This window comes from Amblyraja radiata, chromosome 32 (assembly GCF_010909765.2).
Source record: "Amblyraja radiata isolate CabotCenter1 chromosome 32, sAmbRad1.1.pri, whole genome shotgun sequence".
Taxonomy (NCBI): Eukaryota; Metazoa; Chordata; class Chondrichthyes; order Rajiformes; family Rajidae; genus Amblyraja; species Amblyraja radiata.
Window position 1 is genome coordinate 7,198,792 of NC_045987.1, and position 18,751 is coordinate 7,217,542.

General features: G+C 46.2%; 1 protein-coding gene across 1 annotated transcript; it reads left to right on the forward strand.

Annotated features, from left to right (window-relative positions):
• The first annotated feature begins 2,002 nt into the window (after positions 1–2,002).
• Positions 2,003–18,420, forward strand: slc2a6 (solute carrier family 2 member 6). The gene is made up of 9 exons (XM_033049413.1): positions 2,003–2,091; positions 5,806–5,968; positions 6,263–6,469; positions 8,766–8,865; positions 9,748–9,959; positions 11,070–11,222; positions 11,787–11,895; positions 15,221–15,366; positions 17,831–18,420. The coding sequence occupies exons 1-9, from the start codon at positions 2,003–2,005 to the stop codon at positions 17,993–17,995; spliced, it is 1,344 nt and encodes a 447-aa protein (XP_032905304.1). The 3' UTR covers positions 17,996–18,420.
• Positions 18,421–18,751: the final 331 nt, after the last annotated feature.

Consider the following 18,751-nt stretch of genomic DNA (forward strand, 5'->3'; position numbering starts at 1 on the left):
TGTCCATTTCCTTCCAACATAAAAAAAACAGTATCTGCGGTGCCTTCTTTCTCAACCCCATTTTCCTGTGTTCTCCCCATAACCTCTGACACCATTACTAATCAAGAATCTGTCAATCTCCGTTCAGTTCAATTCAGTTCAGTTTTATTTGTCATATGTAGGTTAACACAGGGTCAACGGTACAATAGCCAATGACTTGACCTCCACAGCCGTCTGTGGCAATGAATTCCCCAGATTCACCTTCACCAGACTAAATCCTCATCTCGTTTAAGAAGGAACTGCAGAAGCTGGAAAATAGAAGGTACACAAAAATGCTGGAGAAAATCAGCGGGTGCAGCAGCATCTATGGAGCGAAGGAAATAGGCAATGTTTCGTCCCGAAACCCTTCGGGTTTCGACCCGAAACATTGCCTATTACCTTCCGGCTTCGACCCGAAACTTTGCCTATTTCCTTCGCTCCATAGATGCTGCTGCACCCGCTGAGTTTCTCCACCATTTCTGTGTACCTAAATCCTCATCTCCTTTCTAAAGGTGCGTTGTTTTAGTCTGAGGCTGTGCACTCTGGGCCTAGACTCTGGTGGAAACATCCTCTCCACAACAGGATGCTCTACCAGTTCTCTGGGGCAAACTTGTGGTGTTACTGGGCCCAGCTGCTGGACACTGGCTTGTGACTCTGATCGTACTAAGAGGTGTGTTCTCGCCCGTGGATGTCGTGAGAAAACTGCTGCCGCATGTGTTGGGGGGTCAGTGACCCCCCACCCCCCCCCTCTCCAGTTCTTGTAGTCAGTAAATGATGGATCACTTGAGTACCTACTCACCTGACCCACCTGACCCACAGGAACTATCTCACTATATGAGGCTTTCTCTACACATCGGACTTTTCCTTTGTTAGCATCAGTATAAAGTGGAGGGTCTCATGTAGCAGAGGAGAGCAAGGGAGGATGTAATTTTCTGCCAGGTTCATCAACGGCTCAATGGCTTGAAACTATTTTTACTGCACAGTATCGATCGTTGGTTCTTCAAGTTGACCAATTCCCACCTACAACATCCCATGTTACTTCTATTCATTCTCTGGGAGGTTCTCTGGGAAGTGCAACGAGATCTGGGTGGCCTTGTACACCAGTCACTGAAAGTAAACATGCAGGTACAGCAGGCAGTGAAGAAAGCTAATGGCATGAGAAAAACATTTTTCACACAGAGAGTGGTGAATCTGTGGAATTCTCTGCCACAGAAGGTAGTTGAGGCCAGTTCATTGGCTATAAATAAGAGGGATTTAGATGTGGCCCTTGTGGCTAAGGGGATCAGGGGGTATGGAGAGAAGGCAGGTACGGGATACTGAGTTGGATGATCAGCCATAATCATATTGAATGGCAGTGCAGACTCGAATGGCCGAATGGCCTACTCCTGCACCTATTTTCTATGTTTCCATGTTGGCCTTCAGTGCGAGAGGATTTGAGTATAGGAGTAAAGAGGTCCTTCTGCAGTTGTACAGGGCCCTGGTGAGACCACATCTGGAGTAATGTGTGCAGTTTTGGTCCCCTAATTTGAGGAAGGACATCCTTGCTATTGAGGCAGTGCAGCGTAGGTTCACAAGGTTAATCCCTGGGATGGCGGGACTATCATATGAGAAAAGATTGGAAAGACTGGGCTTGTATTCACTGGAATTTAGAGGGACGAGAGGGGATCTTATAGAAACGTATACAATTATAAAAGGACTGGATAAGCTAGATGCAGAATTTTTTTCCCCAATGTTGAGGGGTCCAGAACCAGGGGCCACATGTTTCTATGTTTCACTTTCTATTTTTGTTCCTCCCAGTATTGGCTAACATCTACTTGAAAATCCTGGTGACAAGAACATTCCGGGCAGTGAATTCTACAGCAGCTCTTCAAGATGACTCACTTCCACACATGGTGAAATTCTGCAGACGGGAACTTCTGTAAAGAGATGATGAGGGTATAAAAGTCCAATGCTGGATCAAGAGGAACCTCACTCTGTCCCCATCATGAGGAACACATTGATCAATGATGCCAATGGCCAACAGTATAACACCTTCAGTGATCTTATGCAGCAGCAGCAGGAGCCTCAGGCAAGGTAAGAACTAGAAACAGCCTTTCAAAATCAGATGCAATTAAGAATGACTGAATAAAAAAAAAAAGTACCTCATAAATGTGATGCTTTAAAAAAACCGAGATATATCAAGAAAGTTAGACACAAAATGCTGGAGTAACTCAGCGGGACAGGCTGCATCTCTGGAGAGAAGGAATGGGTAACGTTTCAGGTCGAGACCCTACTTCAGACTGAAGGTATACCGTATATCAAGGTATATCAAGAACGTTTTTTGTTTGGCACTTTTGATGTTGAGTTGGGCGCGCTAGAGGCAGGAAACATGTTCCCGATGTTGGGGGGAGTCCAGAACCAGGGGCCACACAGTTTAAGAATAAGGAGTAAGCCATTTAGAACGGAGACGAGGAAACACTTTTTCTCACAGAGAGTGGTGAGTCTGTGGAATTCTCTGCCTCAGAGGGCGGTGGGGGCAGGTTCTCTGGATGCTTTCAAGAGAGAGCTAGATAGGGCTCTTAAATATAGCGGAGTCAGGGAATATGGGGAGGAGGCAGGAACAGGGGTACTGATTGGGGATGATCAGCCATGATCACATTGAATGGCGGTGCTGGCTTGAAGGATTGAATGGCCTACTCCTGCACCTATTGTCTATTGTCTATTGTCTATTGTCTATTGAGTCGCGTTGAGTTTTGTTTATTATCACGTGTACCGCGGTACAATGAAAACTTTTGTGGCGTGCTAACCAGTCGGCGGAAAGACAATACATCATTACAATCGAGCCGTCCACAGTGTGCAGATGGATTTAAAAGAGTGGAGTGATTGTGATGCATGATTGCAGACTTACTTCCGTGACCAGCACACAAAGAGCTGTCTGGGTTTGGGCATCATCTATGATCAGTGTTAAATGTCCTAGAGTACTTTTACATAAGCAGCACCAGATAAAAATCAATATTGACTCACTTAGGGTAGATATTGGAGTAAAAGATTACCGATGCTGAAAATCTGAATTATAAACAGAAAATGCAGGAAACAACTGATCTGGCAGCATTTAGTGTGTTTATGACTGTTGACCGATCAATTTCCCTCCTGGGATAAATAAAGTCCTATCGTATCATATCTGTGGAGAGAGGAAAGGGCTCAGGCCAGCACCAGGACATTGTTGGGAGTTTACTATATGAAAGATTGATCGCTGTGTTCCAAAATAATTCATTGACTATAAGACAGTTTGAGATAATAGCTGGCGTAGGCTCCAAGGATGTTGCTCCATGTATGTAAGTTGTACAGAAGTATGGCATAGAGGCACAGTTGAAAGATGCATTTTCTTTTTTTTTTTCAGTTCACATAATTTAAAAATATGATAATTAATAAATAAGATACGATTGTCGAAGGCAGAGGGTTGTGGCGGAAGGGTGTTGTTCTGGCTGGTGGCCTGTGACCAGTGGAGTTCTGCAGGGATCTGTGCTGGGACCTCTGCTGTTTGTGATGTGTATAAATGACTTGGAAGTAAATGTAGGCAGGTTGGTTCGTGAGTTTGCTGACGACACGGAAATTGATGGAGTTGTGGACAGTGAGGAAGGTTATTAAATGATACAATGGGACATGCTTGCCTTCATCGGTCAGGTATCGAGTATACCAGCCAGGAAGTCATGTTGCAGCCTTATCTGCAGGACTTTGGTTAGGTCATGTTTGAAGTATTGTGTGCAGTTCTGATCACTCCTTCATGGGAATGATGTGGAGGCTTTGGAGAGAGTGCAGATGTTCAGAACGCTGCCTGGTTTAGAGAGCATTCGCTATAAGGACAAATTGTACAAACTTGGATTGTTTTATCTGGAAGGTGAAGAGAGATCTGATAGAAGTACGGAACATAAAATTATAAGACATAGATAGGGTAGACAGTCAGAGATAGATAGATAGATAGATAGATAGATAGATAGATAGATAGATAGATAGATAGATAGATAGATAGATAGATAGATAGATAGATAGATAGATAGATAGATAGATAGATAGATAGATAGATAGATAGATAGATAGATAGATAGATAGATAGATAGATAGATAGATAGATAGATAGATAGATAGATAGATAGATAGATAGATAGATAGATAGATAGATAGATAGATAGTTCCAGGCATTCACTACTCTCTGTGTAAAAAAACATGCCCCCCACGATAGATTGTCTGTCTGTCTGTCTGTCTGTCTGTCTGTCTGTCTGTCTGTCTGTCTGTCTGTCTGTCTGTCTGTCTATCTATCTTGCCAGAATGTAGTAAATGTTAAAGATTAGGTGGCATAACCTTCAAAGGTTCAAAGGTTATTTATTGGTCACATACGCCTAGGTGTAGTGAAATGCTTCTTGCCAACCTTAAGGGGAGAGGTGCAACATTTTAAGGAGATGAGGGGGGCATGTTTTTTTACACAGAGAGTAGTGAATGCCTGGAACATGCTACTTCAGGTGGTGGGGGAGGCAGATATGATGGTGGCATTTTTGGATAGGCACATGGATATGGAGAGAAGGGAGGGATATGGCTCACGTGAGGATGGAGAGATTAGGTTAACCTGGGATCAAGTTCAGCACAGACGTTTGGGTCAAAGGGCCTGTTCCTGTGCTCTACTCTTCTATGTTCTACGGTGAAGGAGGACAGGCAATAATGAAGCTTTCACATGGTTATGGTGTGCAGTGCAGGTGAGGGTGAGGTGATGTCTCAGCAGCAGGAACAGGGACACCACACGCAACTCAAGAGCTCTGTGCAAATGGGGGAAGTGGATCTCGGGGCACAGATTCACAAGTTGCTGAAAGTAATGACTAAGATTAATAAACCCTTTCAACCACTAACCTAAACCATTGGGTCTATATCGAGAAAAGTCACATTGAAGAGCAGAGAAGTTCACCCTGTGCACAGTTCTAGTTTTGATATTAAAAAGGGATTGGGGGGGCTTTTGAGAAGCTGTATTAAAAAAGAAACTTGTGCAATTGTGACAGGAACTGAGAGATTAGAAAGGAGTGCAGATAATGTGCACGCTTCCTCAATAAAAGGCCACTGAATCATCTAGTGGAGATCTTCGTGACCATTAAAAATTTCAACAGGGTAGATGTAGAAACATTATGGGAATATAATACAAGAGTGATAGTCATCAATATTCTACCGGGGAGGAAAGGAGAAATGCTTTTACTGGATAGTTCTTGGTTCTTGGTTTCTTGGTCCTCCAAAATATTCCAAATGGAATTTAAACTGGAGGCGGTGGAGGGAGGGAGGACTTAGATAGATAGATAGTGATGAGAAATAAACTCACAGCTGCAGGGAGTGGCTGAAACAATGGACTTGGACGTGGAGTAAAACATTAACAAAGGAGGAGGGGTGGATATGAGGAGGTGCCTGAGAGCTGCTGCCCCGGCCTCAACACAGTAGAGGTCAGATCAAAGGTCCCGAGCCGAGACGTTGCTTGACCATCGCTGCCTGCCCCGCCAAGTTCCTCCAGCACTTTTGAGTTTTAACGCAGAATTCCAGCGTCTGCAGTTCCTTGTGTCTCCATAAACGAGGGAGAGGATGTTGTAAATCCTGGATGGACACAAAATGCTGGAGTAACTCAGCGGGACGGGCAGCGTCTCTGGAGAGAAGGGACGGGTGACGTTTCGGGTGGAGACCCTTCTTCAGGCTGATCCTGGAGTTGGATACATATGACTGGAGTGCGCGAAGGCTCGAGGGTCCCGCTGACTGAGAGGCCAATCCACATTTTGATTCCAGGCCGGTGAATAACAGATGGATGTTCCTGGCAGTCTTCACCGCTGTGCTGGGAAACCTAAGCTTTGGTTATGCCTTGGTGTACACTTCGCCTGTGGTCCCAGAACTGGAACACTCTCTAGACCCTGACCTCCGACTTAATGACCGTTCTGGAGCATGGTTTGAGGTAGGCACTTTTGATGATTATTATATAATGATGATATATCATATTCACCCTGCACCGTGGGGATAGTTGATGAGACAAGGCAGAAGATCATTCATCTGTGCCCAGCCCATGCTATAATTGCCATGGGAATTATCATTGGGACAGAGTTGAGGAAGATTTACTCAAGATTGAAGATTCATCTTCCTGCGCTCCAAGGAATGGAGTCCCCGCCTGCTCAACCTCCGCCACTCCAGCATTTTGTGTCTTTTTTCGTGAACCAGCATCTGCAGTTCCTTGTGTCCATTTGTTTTACAGTCTGTCTTCAACCTGGGGGCTGTCGTGGGTGGGCTCGGCGCCATGTTGTTCAATGACCTGTTGGGTCGCAAGTTGACCATCATGGTGTCTGCCGTGCCCTCCGCTGTGGGCTTTGCCTTGATGGGCGGAGCCAGTACAAGATGGATGCTTGATCTGGGCCGTGCTATGACCGGTTTCGCAGCGGGAATGTCTGCCAGTTCCATCCCGGTAAGTCGCTAAATCCCTGTGAAACATGGATCCAAGCTTGCCTTGCGATCTCGTGCAACGTCGGGGGGGGCAGCCTGAGAGGGGTTAGTTTACAGTTTAGTTCAGAGATTAGATTAGATTAGATTCAACTTTATTGTCATTTCACAAATACGAGGACCGGTACAACGGAATGCAGTTTAGCATCTAATCAGAGTGCAAAGTAGTAAAATACTGGTTAAAACAATATGTACAATGTGGATATATTGATCTAGTACATAGGCAAATAAATATATACAGATAAAAGGGTATAAAAGATAGCTAGCGTGGGGCCTGTGAGTTCAGCAGGGTAATGGTATTTTGGAAGAAGCTGTTCCTCAGCCTGCTGGTGCGAGACCTGAGGCTCCTGTACCGCCTCCCTGATGGGAGGAGGGCAAATAGCCCATGGTTGGGGTGTGAGGGGTCCTTAATGATTTTCCCAGCCCGTCTCAGACACCGTGTGCGGTGAAGGGCAGCCATTGCAGGGAGCGGGGCACGCAGCGTGGAAGCAGGCCCACATGTCCGCGCCGACCAGCCGTCCCCGCACACTAACGCTACCCTACACACACTAGGGACAATTTACAATGATACCAAGACAATTAACTTACAAACCTGTACGCTTCTGGAGTGTGGGAGGAAATCGGAAATCTCGGAGAAAACCCACACAGGTCACGGAGAGAACGTACAAACTCCCTACAGACAGCACCCATAATCAGGATCGAACCTGGTATCTGGCGCTGTGAGGCAGCAACTCTACCACTGCATCATTATGCCACCCATCTCTCCAGAGAGTCTAGTTAGATTCTCCATTCATCCCATTGTTTTGCTCCCAACTTTCTCAGCGAGACCTGCATTTACTTACCCATCGTACTTCTGAAGGAAACTCCCATAAACTGGGCTGAAATCCCCATCTCCCAACCTACCTCATTGCGGTCCATGCACTTTTTCAATCTGCACTTTCTCTGTAGCTATAACAATATCCACTTACCTGCACACCAGGGGCAGTTTTTAGTGGCAGTTAGCCGACCGACCTACACTATTGTGGATGTGGGGGGAAACCGGGACACCTAAAGGAAAACCTTGCAGTCACTGGAAGAACATGCAAACTCCTCGCAGACTGCACCCGAGGTCGGGATTGAACCCAGGTCTCTGGTGCTGTGAGGCAGAGGCTTTGCCAGCTGCTCTGCAGGCTGAGGGACAGTGTGAGGTAAATCAGTGAGGCACTCCCTCAGTACTGCCCCTCTGTGGCACTCCCTCAGTACTGCCCCTCTGTGGTACTCCCTCAGTACTGCCCCTCTGTGGCACTCCATCAGTACTGCCCCACTGTGGCACTCCATCAGTACTGCCCCACTGTTTGTGCAGTCTGCTGTATATGCCACCCGTCAATAGGTTTAGTTTAGTGCACCGAGGTGCAGTGAAAAGCCTTTGTCTGTGTGCTCTCCAATGAAGAAGCCCACCCATGAATACAATTAAGCCATCCACAGTGCACAGTTAAAGAATAAAGGGTAGAATGTTTAGTGCAAGATATAACATTAATGTCTGATAAAGTCTGATTAAAGATAGTTCCCCCTGAACTGTATTGGTCCACCAGCCTTCAGGTCTCTCGCATAGACTATATCTCAGGTCACTGAACCATGGGGAACACCAGATATGTTGAGAACAACAACTTGCAACAACAACTGGGTTTATACCGGCTGTGCGGCCCCTACCTTCTATACTTCATGCTGCCCACCCGTGACATCGATGGTTCCAACCCAAAGTGGTGGCAGCTCCCACTAACCCCTGCTGGACACCAGGTTGCTAAGTGAACGCGATCTCCTGGTTGCCAAACATTTTAATTCCCCTTCCCATTCCCATACTGATCTTTCTGTCCTGGGCCTCCTCCACTGTCAGAGTGAGGCCCAATGCAAATTGGAGGAAGCGGTATGGATATTGATTTCTCTAATTTCCAGTACCGGTTGTATTCCCTCTCTCTCCGTCCATCCCCCACCCTAGTTGTCCTGCTAGTTTCACTGTTCGTATCTCTTTGTTATCACCTCCTTCACAGGCAACAATGGACCATTGTGGGCTCCTGGGCCATTGGTGCCGACTCTTATATGTTCTGCACTTTTTAATAGCTCTAGTTTCTCTCTCAATCTGAAGAAGGGTCTCTAATGTCACCGTTTCCCTTTCTCCAGAGATGCTGCCTGACCCGCTGAGTTACTCCAGCACTTTGTGTCTATCTTCGGTGCATCCGCAGTTGCTTCCTACACATGCTTAGTGTACTGTTCCTCTTCTCCAGGTGTATATTTCGGAGATATCAGTGGCCAAGCTGAGAGGGAGACTGGGATCTACTCCCCAGTTCATGCTTGTCTGTGGATCACTTCTGCTCTACGCTCTGGGTGAGGAATTCTGCACATTGGTGTTGCTTAGTATTGAGATGCGGTGAGATATTTGTGTGCCATCCAACCAAATCATACCGTACATCAAGCCTCGCACAAGTGCAACAGGCACAGTCAACAGAAAAGCACCAGAGGGCAGAATATAGTGTTACAGCTACAGGGAAAGTGCAGATTTAAAAAAGTGCAACAACCGCAATGAGGTTGGCTGGGAGATGGGGATTACAGCCCAGTTTATGGGAGCTCCCTTCAGAAGACTGATAATAGCAGGGAAGCGGTGATATATGCTTTCAAGCTTTTGTATATTCTGCCCCAAATTGAGATGGGAGAAGAGGGGACAACTGGTGTGTAAAGGGTCCTTGATTTTGTGGCTGTTCTCCTGATGCAAAGGAAAGTGTTCTAAGATATGTTCTACATTGGTGGCAAATAGCAAAGGATGTGAAAAATAATTTAATTGTAACCCGAGAGAGACACACAAAAAGCTGGAGTAACAGCGGGACAGGCAGCATCTCTGGAGAGAAGGAATGGGTGACGTTTCGGGTCGAGGCTCTTCGTCAGACTGAGAGTCAGGGGAGAGGGAGACACAGAGACATAAAAGACAAGGTAGATCAAAGGAAAAGGTAGAATAGGTGATTGTGATAAGTACACGTACAAAGATAAAATGTAATCGGGGACAGTCAGACAGTTGGCGAACTAGGAAGGGGGAGAGATGAAAAGCAAGGGTTACTTGGAGTTAGAGAAGTCAATATTCACACCGCTGGGGTGTAAGCTGCCCAAACACAATATGTAACCCTCTGTAACCCTCTGCAGTTTGTGTTAGTAATGGGGAAAGGAGATCAGTGATTCAAGTGTAAGGCTGACCTGAGATCTGTTGGTGTTTTTCAGACTTGGTCTTGTCGTGGCGTTGGCTAGCTGTTGTCGGGGCAGTTATACCGGCAGTATTAATTATCGCCATGTGCTTCATGCCGCAGTCTCCTCGCTATTTAATCTCCAAAGAGCGCTATTACGAAGCCATCGAAGCCCTCATGTGGCTTCGAGGATCGGATTCCGATTACCTGGAAGAGTACAGGAAGATCGATGAATCCCTGAACAAGGACGTAAGTGGGAATGGCCCGTTGGGAAGGGCTTCCTTTCCTGAATTGCCTGGGTGAAGCACGGATCAGCAGCCCTGCCATCTTCCCCAACCACCATCCATGTCAATAGGCTCCTCGTGTACCAAACCCCTTCACATCCACTCCCACTGCACACGGCCAGCCCAGAGCAAACATAAGCATCCAGAAACAAAGTTTGGGTCATTAGTCTCTGAAATTCAAAGAGTTTAGTGGGTGATCTGTGAGCATAAATGATTAATTAATTGAAAGATGCAGCATGAAAACAGGTCCTTTGGCCCATCGAGTTCATGCTGGCCATCGATCTCCCCGTTCACACTAGTTTAGTATAGTGTGGGTTAGTATTGCCACTTGCACCGAGGTACAGTGAAAAGCTTTATGTTCTGTGTTATCGTACTTTCCCATCCACTCTCTGCACACTGGGGGGACAGATGATGTTGTACACGGGGGGGGGGGGGGGGGGGGGGGGGGGAAATACCACTGTATGTGAATGAAGGCCGATCTGGGTTCCGAAGCGACCATTTTAAGAAGCAATAAGAGGCTTCTATGTCTCCATGGAACTCTATGGCTACCTTGATCATCTGAACAGTTCTCCCATCACTTGTGGATTCTTGTCAGCCTTGGCCGCTTGTTCTGCATTCTACGCTGTGGATGTACTTCAGTGTTGCATAAAGTGAAACTGGAGAATCTCAGCGGGTCAGGCAGCATCTGTGGAGGGAATAGACTGGCGGGTCGGGACCCATCTTCAGACTGGTTTTAGTTGGGGGAGGGTGAAGCTGAAGAAGAGGTGGGGGCACCACAAGGCCCGGCAGCCTCACCTATACCCACTTATCTACCACTTGCCAGGATTTGTCTCACCCTCACCTCTCGTCCAGTTTCTCCCTCCCCCAGCACCAACCAGTTTGAAGAAGAGTCCTGATCCGTCTACCCCATTCCCTCCAAAGATGCTGCCTGACCCATTGAGTTCCTCCAGCGCTTCATGCTTTGCTCACGACTCCAGCATCTGCAGTTCCTTGAGCCTCGGTGGTGTATAAAAGACAAGCTCTCTGTCTTTCCCTGTTCTTCCAACGTGAGCGTGTGTCTCTGTCTCCCTGCCAGGTCAAACGATTGTCGTGCATGGACCTGCGGCAGCCCTTTGTCTACAAGCCCATGCTGATTACTCTCTTCATGAGAGTGTTTCAACAGCTGAGTGGCATCACAGTCATCCTGGTCAACTTGCAGCTCATCTTTGACAGTACGTCAGTCATCCTGGTAAGTACCAACATCACACACTATTGCCACCGCACAATAAACCAGTCTGCTGTTCGCAGGGTCCCCATCCGCACAGAGTTCCAGACCCCCCCCCCCCCCGTACAGCGGTGCAGCGGGTAGAGCTGCTGCCTCACAGCACCAGAGAACCAGGGTCGATCCGAACCTCGGCTGCTGTCTATGTGGAGTTTGTATATTTTCCCTGTGACCGCGTGGGTTTCCTCCGGGTGCTCCGGTTTCCTCCCACATCCCAAAGACGCGCGGGTTTGTAGGTTAATCGGCCTCTGTAACTTGCCCCTAGTGTGTAGGATGCGACAGTGGGATAATGTGGAACCAGTGTGCGGGGCGATCGATGGTCTCGCTGTGTGGACTCGCTGGGTCAAAGGGCTTGTTTCCACACTATCTCTAAAAATAACTAAACATCTCTCCTCTACAACTTATACTAATTACTTTAAAATGTCACCCTCCGCTGGCGGTAAAGGGTCCTTCATATTTAGCGTATCTCCCATCCCTTCCCCCCTCTCACTCACTTTCAGTTCTGCAGGCTGACGGAGGTTTGTTTTGTAGCCAGGTTCCTATGATGCAGTGTTGGTTGGACTTGTTCGCTTGGTGTCCGTGTCCATTGCGGCCTGGGTTATGGACAAAGCTGGAAGGCGGAAACTTCTCTTTGCTTCAGGTAAAAGATGCAGTGGGACCGAGCCACAGAGCAGGGAGCCTAACTCCATCATTGGTCTGCACTGACGAATCCAGGGATGGAAAGGGCATGATAAACGTAGTCATGTTTCAATAGACAATAGACAATAGGTGCAGGAGTAGGCCATTCGACTTCGAGCCAGCACTGCCATTCAATGTGATCATGGCTGATCATCCCCAATCAGTACCCCGTTCCTGCCTTCTCCCCATATCCCCTGACTCCGCTATCTTTAAGAGCCCTATCTAGCTCTCTCTTGAAAGCATCCAGAGAATCGGCCTCCACCGCCCTCTGAGGCAGAGAATTCCACAGACTCACAACTCTCTGTGTGAAAAAGTGTTTCCTTGTCTCCGTTCTAAATGCCATACCCCTTATTCTCAAACTGTGGCCCCTGGTTCTGGACTCCCCCAACATCGGGAACATGTTTCCTGCCACTAGCGTGTCCAAACCCTTAATAATCTTGTATGTTTCAATAAAATCCCCTCTTAATAAAACCGTTAATAATCTTATATGTTTCAATAAGATCCCCTCTTAATAAAACCCTTCTAAATTCCAGAGTATACGAGCCCCAAGTATACACCTATTGACCACCTCATTCAAACTCACGATATGGAAAGGATCAAACATGCTCACTTTCCAAACCTGACCACCAAGTGGAGTTTCTGTGAAGATTGGCTTTTGCGTGGTCCCCATGGTCTAATGAATGTGACTGGGTCTTAGGCCAAAGTTGTTGAAGAACAGAGTGTTGGTGGTTTTAGACCTGGAGTGGGATCATTAAGAGTCCCCGGAAAACCAAACTTTTAAATGTAGAAACAAGGAACTGCTGATGCAGGCTTACACAAAGTATATGAAACGCTGGAGTAACTTAGATCACTTCAGAGGCGCATCTGAACCAACGGTACCAGTGTGGGTCTGGACATTCAAGTGGGTATAATCCATTTGTACTATCTACCTGGGTACACAAAAATGCTGGAGAAACTCAGCGGGTGCAGCAGCATCTATGGAGCGAAGGAAATAGGCAACGTTTCGGGCCGAAACGTTGCCTATTTCCTTTGTTCCATAGATACTGCTGCACCCGCTGAGTTTCTCCAGCATTTTTGTGTACCATCGATTTTCCAGCATCTGCAGTTCCTTCTTAAACACTGTACTATCTACCTCATTGGAGACCCTCGGACTATCTTTAATCGGGCTTTATCTTGCACTAACCGTTATTCCGTATACATTTCAAGACCCTCCTCTATGTCTACAAAGCCCTCAATGGGCTTGCCCCCTCCTACATTAAAAGTCTTCTCACCCACCACTCCACCTCCAGGTCCCTCAGATCGGCCGACTTGGGGCTGCTGAATATCCCGTGGTCTAGGCATAAGCTCAGGGGCGACCTCTCCTTTGCGGTTGCAGCTCCTAGACTGTGGAACAGCAGCATCCCCCTTCCCATCAGAACTGCCCCCTCCATCGACTCCTTTAAGTCAAGACTAAAAACTTATCTGTACTCCCAAGCCTTTCCTGACGTCCACTGAGCGAGGGCTACATGTATATATGTATGTAGTTTGTTTGTTTGTTTATACTATTCTTATAACAAATGTAAAGCCCTTTGGCCAACGGGAGTTGTTTTTAAATGTGCTATATAAATAAATGTGACTTGACTTGACTTAAATTCCCTTTATCATGTATCTGTACACTGTGGATGGCTTGATTGTAATGTAGTGTCTTTCCGCCAACTGATTAGCACGCATCAAAAGCTTTTCATTATACCTCCGTACACATGACAATAAACTAAACTAAACTAAACATATTTCATTCCCTTTCGGAGATTTGTGCATCAGTTGGATTTTTACAATAGTTTTTTACATCAGTGTTGCAGTTCCTCCTCCTGAAAGTCTCATCTACATTCAATTTCTTAGTGGGACTTGAGCTAACATTCAGTGGATTCTATGCCATCTCAGCATCCAATATTCTAACCATTATATTGCTATACCACTAGGTTTGGAGTAATTGCAAAACAGTCTCCGAGCATGAGAAATAGCAGGGAAATTGACATTTTTCTTTCATTTTTCCCACCAGGTACAATTATGTGTCTGTCTACGTTGACCCTTGGAGTCTACATCAGTCTGGATGGGATCAACAAATACAACACAAGCATGACTAACCATTCTAATGTGGATAGTGACCACTTAACCCTTGCGTATCACCCTCAACACAACATAGCAAAATGGCTAACCATCCTACCTCTGCTCAGCATCATTGTTTACATATTTGGTAAGTCCTACATCAAGAGTTTGGTTAGGGGGCTATTGAGGAAGCTTTACTTTATGCCAAACTAATATTGTACCTAAGATACACACAAAGTGCTGGGGTTAGTTCAAGTTCAAGTGAATTTATTGTCATGTGTCCCTGGATAGGACAATGAAATTCTTGCTTTGCTTGAGCACACAGTAGGCATTGACTACAAAACAGATAAGTGTGTCCTTATACCGTAGTATAAATATATACACACATGAATAAATAAACTGATAAAGTGCAAATAAAAGAAAATGGGTTATTAATAATCAGAGTTTTGTCCGAGCCAGGTTTAATAGCCTGATGGCTGTGGGGAAGCAGCTATTCCGTTAGCGGGTTATATTCCGTTAACGGGTTAGCGGGTCAAACAGCATCTCTGGAGAAAAAGGACAGGCGACGTTTTGGGTCGGGGGCCTAATATTGTACCTACCCTGGAAGTGCTTGGTGGAATAGTGAGAAATCATCACACTTACACTTATAGGGACAGCTTTTTCCCTTCCCTTATCAGGCTTCCAAATGGCCCTTTCATACGCTAAGGTACTGTCCTATTCACCTCTACCCCATTGCGGACATGGGACTGTTTTTGGAACTGTTACGCTATAACGCTGACCACTATATTCTACTATATTCTGTATCTTTCTCATTGTGCTTGAGTTGGAACAGAGGGTTTACATTTGCAGAGCACTGCACTGAAGCAAAGGTGGAATCAATAACCCGAATAAGTTGAGGGGAATTTTCTCACGTCAGGGTGCGGAGTCAGTGTGAAGCGGGCCTAATGGACCTTTAGTTGTTCCTGAGATATGTTTTTGCTTTGAAATAATAATTGAAATAATTTAATTGCCACACAACCAAGGTCGGAGGTATTTGGGTTGCCAGCAGCGGTACAATAATAAAGAACACAACCACAATAAAAAATTTACACAAACATCCACCACAGCATTCATCACTGGTCTGATCTCTTGCCCTCATGGGATCACTAAGCCAGTTGTCTCAATGTGGTTGAAGACATTGTCTCCTCTTGTCTTGTTTGCAGGCTACGCCCTGGGATGGGGTCCAATCACATGGCTGTTGATGTCGGAAATCCTTCCCCTTAAAGTGCGGGGCCTGATGTCAGGCCTGTGTGTCATTGTCAGCTGGATCACAGGCTTCATCCTCACAGAGTATTTCCTGCTCGTGAAGGTTTGTTCCTCTTAATGAATTCTCCTTCTCTTCTACCCCACAGGTCTGAAGGGTTTGTTTTCTATCCTGGGGGAAAGAAATTCCATGTCCCTTGGTCCTCTAAATATCCCCAAATCCTCTGTCGGTCAGTCAGCCTCCACCTCCCCCCTGGGGAAGTGAATGCAGAAGTTTCATGGGGTGTTGCATGAGGAAATATCTTCACTTCCCAGTCCTGAATGATCATATCCTTATCTTGAGATGTGATCTCTGGTCCTCGACATGCCAGCCCAGTGAATCATCAAACCCTGCACAAGCTCCGTACTTTTCAATGAGATCATCTCTACCGTCCTTGAATTTAATCTGATGAACCTTTGTTTCATTCCCTCTATTGCAAGTATACCCTACCTTAGGTAGAGAGACTGGACCTGTCCATAAAGTTCCAAGTTTAATTTAGAAACATAGAAAATAGGTGCAGGAGTAGGCCATTCAGCCCTTCACCGCCATTCAATATGATCATGGCTGATCATCCAACTCAGTATCCTGAACCTGCCTTCTCTCCATGCCCCCTGATCCCTTTAGCCACAAGGGCCACATCTAACTCCCTCTTAAATATAGCCAATGAACTGACCTCAACTACCTTCTGTGGCAGAGAATTCCAGAGATTCACCACTCTCTGTGTGAAAAATGTTTTCCTCATCTCGGTCCTAAAAGATTTCCCCTTTATCCTTAAACTGTGACCCCTTGTTCTGGACTTCCCCAACGTCGGGAACAATCTTCCTGCATCTAGCCTGTCCAACCCCTTAAGAATTTTGTAAGTTTCTATAAGATCCCCCCTCAATCTTATAAATTCTAGCGAGTACAAGCCGGGTCTATCCAGTCTTTCTTCGTTTAGTTTAGTTTGATGTAGTTTAGTTTAGTTTGATGTACAAACACAGAATGGAAACAGACTCTTCAGACCACAGAGTCCACGCCGACTATTGATTACCTGTTCACACTAGTTCTATGTTATCCCACTATCTCACATACTCCCTACACGCTAGTGGCAATTTACAGAGGCCAATCAACGTATGAACCTGATGATAGACACAAAATGCTGGGGTAACTCCAGCAGGTCGGGCAGCATCTCTGGAGAAAAGGAATACGTGACGTTCCGGGTAGAGACCCTTCTGCACGTCTTTGGGATGTGGGCGGACACTGGATCAGCCGTAGGAAATGCACGCAGACACAGATAGAACGTGAGAACTCCACACAGGCAGCAACGGAGGTCAGGATCGATCCCAGCTTTCCAGCTGCAGCAATGTGCTGCCCTAGTCCAAAGGTGTGGTCTCCCCAGGGCTCTGTATGATCCTTAGTGTTGCACGCAGATCCTCTTGCAAGGTGGGCCAACATACCATTGTTTTACCTGCCCATTAGATTATAATCGTTTATGTACAAGGATACCCAGATCTCTCCAAGCAACAACAGGTTTCAATCTTTCACTATGTAAAACAACTCCATTTTTATATTTTTTATCTTCCATTCATGAGAGAAATAGATCGGGTAGACGCACAGAGTCTCTTGCCCAGAGTATGGGGAATCGAGAACAAGAGGACATAGGTTTAAGGTGAAGTGGGAAAGATTTAATACGAATCTGAGGGGTAGCGTTTTCACACAAAGGGTGGTGGGTGTATGGAACGAGCTGCCACAGGGAGTTAGGTCAGAGACTATCACAACATTTAAGAAACATTTGGGCAGGTAAAGGGATAGGATAGGTTTAGAGGGATATGAAGGTTGGTGGGATTAGTGTAGATGGGACATGTTGGTCAGTGTGGGCCAAAGGGCCTGTTTCCACTCTGTACATGACTCAATTTTGCTTCCAAAGATGGCTTTAAATTGTTCCACAGTAAATTACATCCGTCATATTCTTAGCCTGTCTGTATTCCTCTGAAGCTTCTCTGCATTCTCCTCAAGCCCACAATGCCACTTAGTTGTAGCAAAATACGACTGGTCCTGCCTCACAAGTCACTGCTCTGGACTGTGAGCAGCTGGACTCCCTGTACTAATCCTTGTGGCATCCACGTCACAGCCGCCTAGCCTGAACATGAACCTTCTGCAGATTAAAACACCAAGGTCCTGGGAGTAGTTCAACAGGTCAGGCAGTATCTATGGAGAACATGGATAGGCGACGTTTCACGTCAGGACTCTTCTTCGAAACATCGCCTATCCATGTTCTCCAGAGATGCTGCCAGATCCAATGAGTTACTCCAGTACTTTGCGTCTTTGTTTATAAATCAGCATCTGCAGTTCATTGTGTTTACCTTTTTCTGCACAGATCGTCGTAATATCAAGTCTGGCATGCTTCACTAATCATCACACACACCTCTTTCTTATAATTTAATAATTTTAGTCATGGTTAAAGTTGGAGTGGTACAGTATCTACAAATGAGTCCATGCATCTGGGGAAGTGTTTGTTTAAAAAAAGTTTAAACGCTTTGTTCTTGTTCAGGCTACCTATGGACTCGCTGTGCCCTTCTTGTTCTTCTGTGTGATCTCCGCCCTGGGAATAATATTCACCGGTCTCTGCGTCCCGGAAACCAAAGGGAAAACCTTGGAGCAAATTGAAGACGAGTTCAGGAACTTGAGGACTCCCCGCGATGATGACAACAGTTGACGTGGACCCTCGATGTTGAAGAGCTGGAAGTTAAAGACGTGCTCTGATAAGCTCCTCTTCCTGTCCATCCGATGAGGGGGAAACCCATCCCAAAGCAAAAATTAATTTGGTGCATTTTTTCATCGCCTGCTATTGTACAAAGAGCTGGTGATGCAGGGGTGGTTCCTCTTTGCGTACCTCCGCACATCACACACTCTCAGGGCTGGTACGGAGCAGGTTAGATATACGGAGTAAAACTCCCTCCACCTTGACCCATCAAACACTCGAGGTACAGCATGGGCACCTGCTTATAAGATGTTACTGTGTGTTTTTTCATCAAATACTTCCAATGAAGGTAGTGTTGGGGTGTAGTCCGTTGAGATTTCACAACCTCTGGAGGGAGCAAGTGTTGGGTGGCACAGTGGTAGAGTTTCTGCCTTACAGATCCACAGTCCCAGGTTCGATCCTGACTACAGGTGGTCCGTGCGGAGTTTTTACGTTCTTCCTGTGACCGTGTGGGTTTTCTCCGGGTGCACCGGATTTCTTCCACACTCTGAAGACATAGAGGTTTGTAGGTTCATTGGCTTCTGGAAATTGTAAAATTGTCCCTCATGTGTAAGATAGTGTTAGCGTATGCGGTGATTGCTGTTCGGTGATTGCCGCCTTCCCAGTTTTATTTTTCCGCCAGACAGGGATGAACAATTTCTGGAGTTCATTCATGCGACTCTTCAAAGCTACGCCATTGCATCTCCACTGTTAACCCTTTAAGTAGAATTT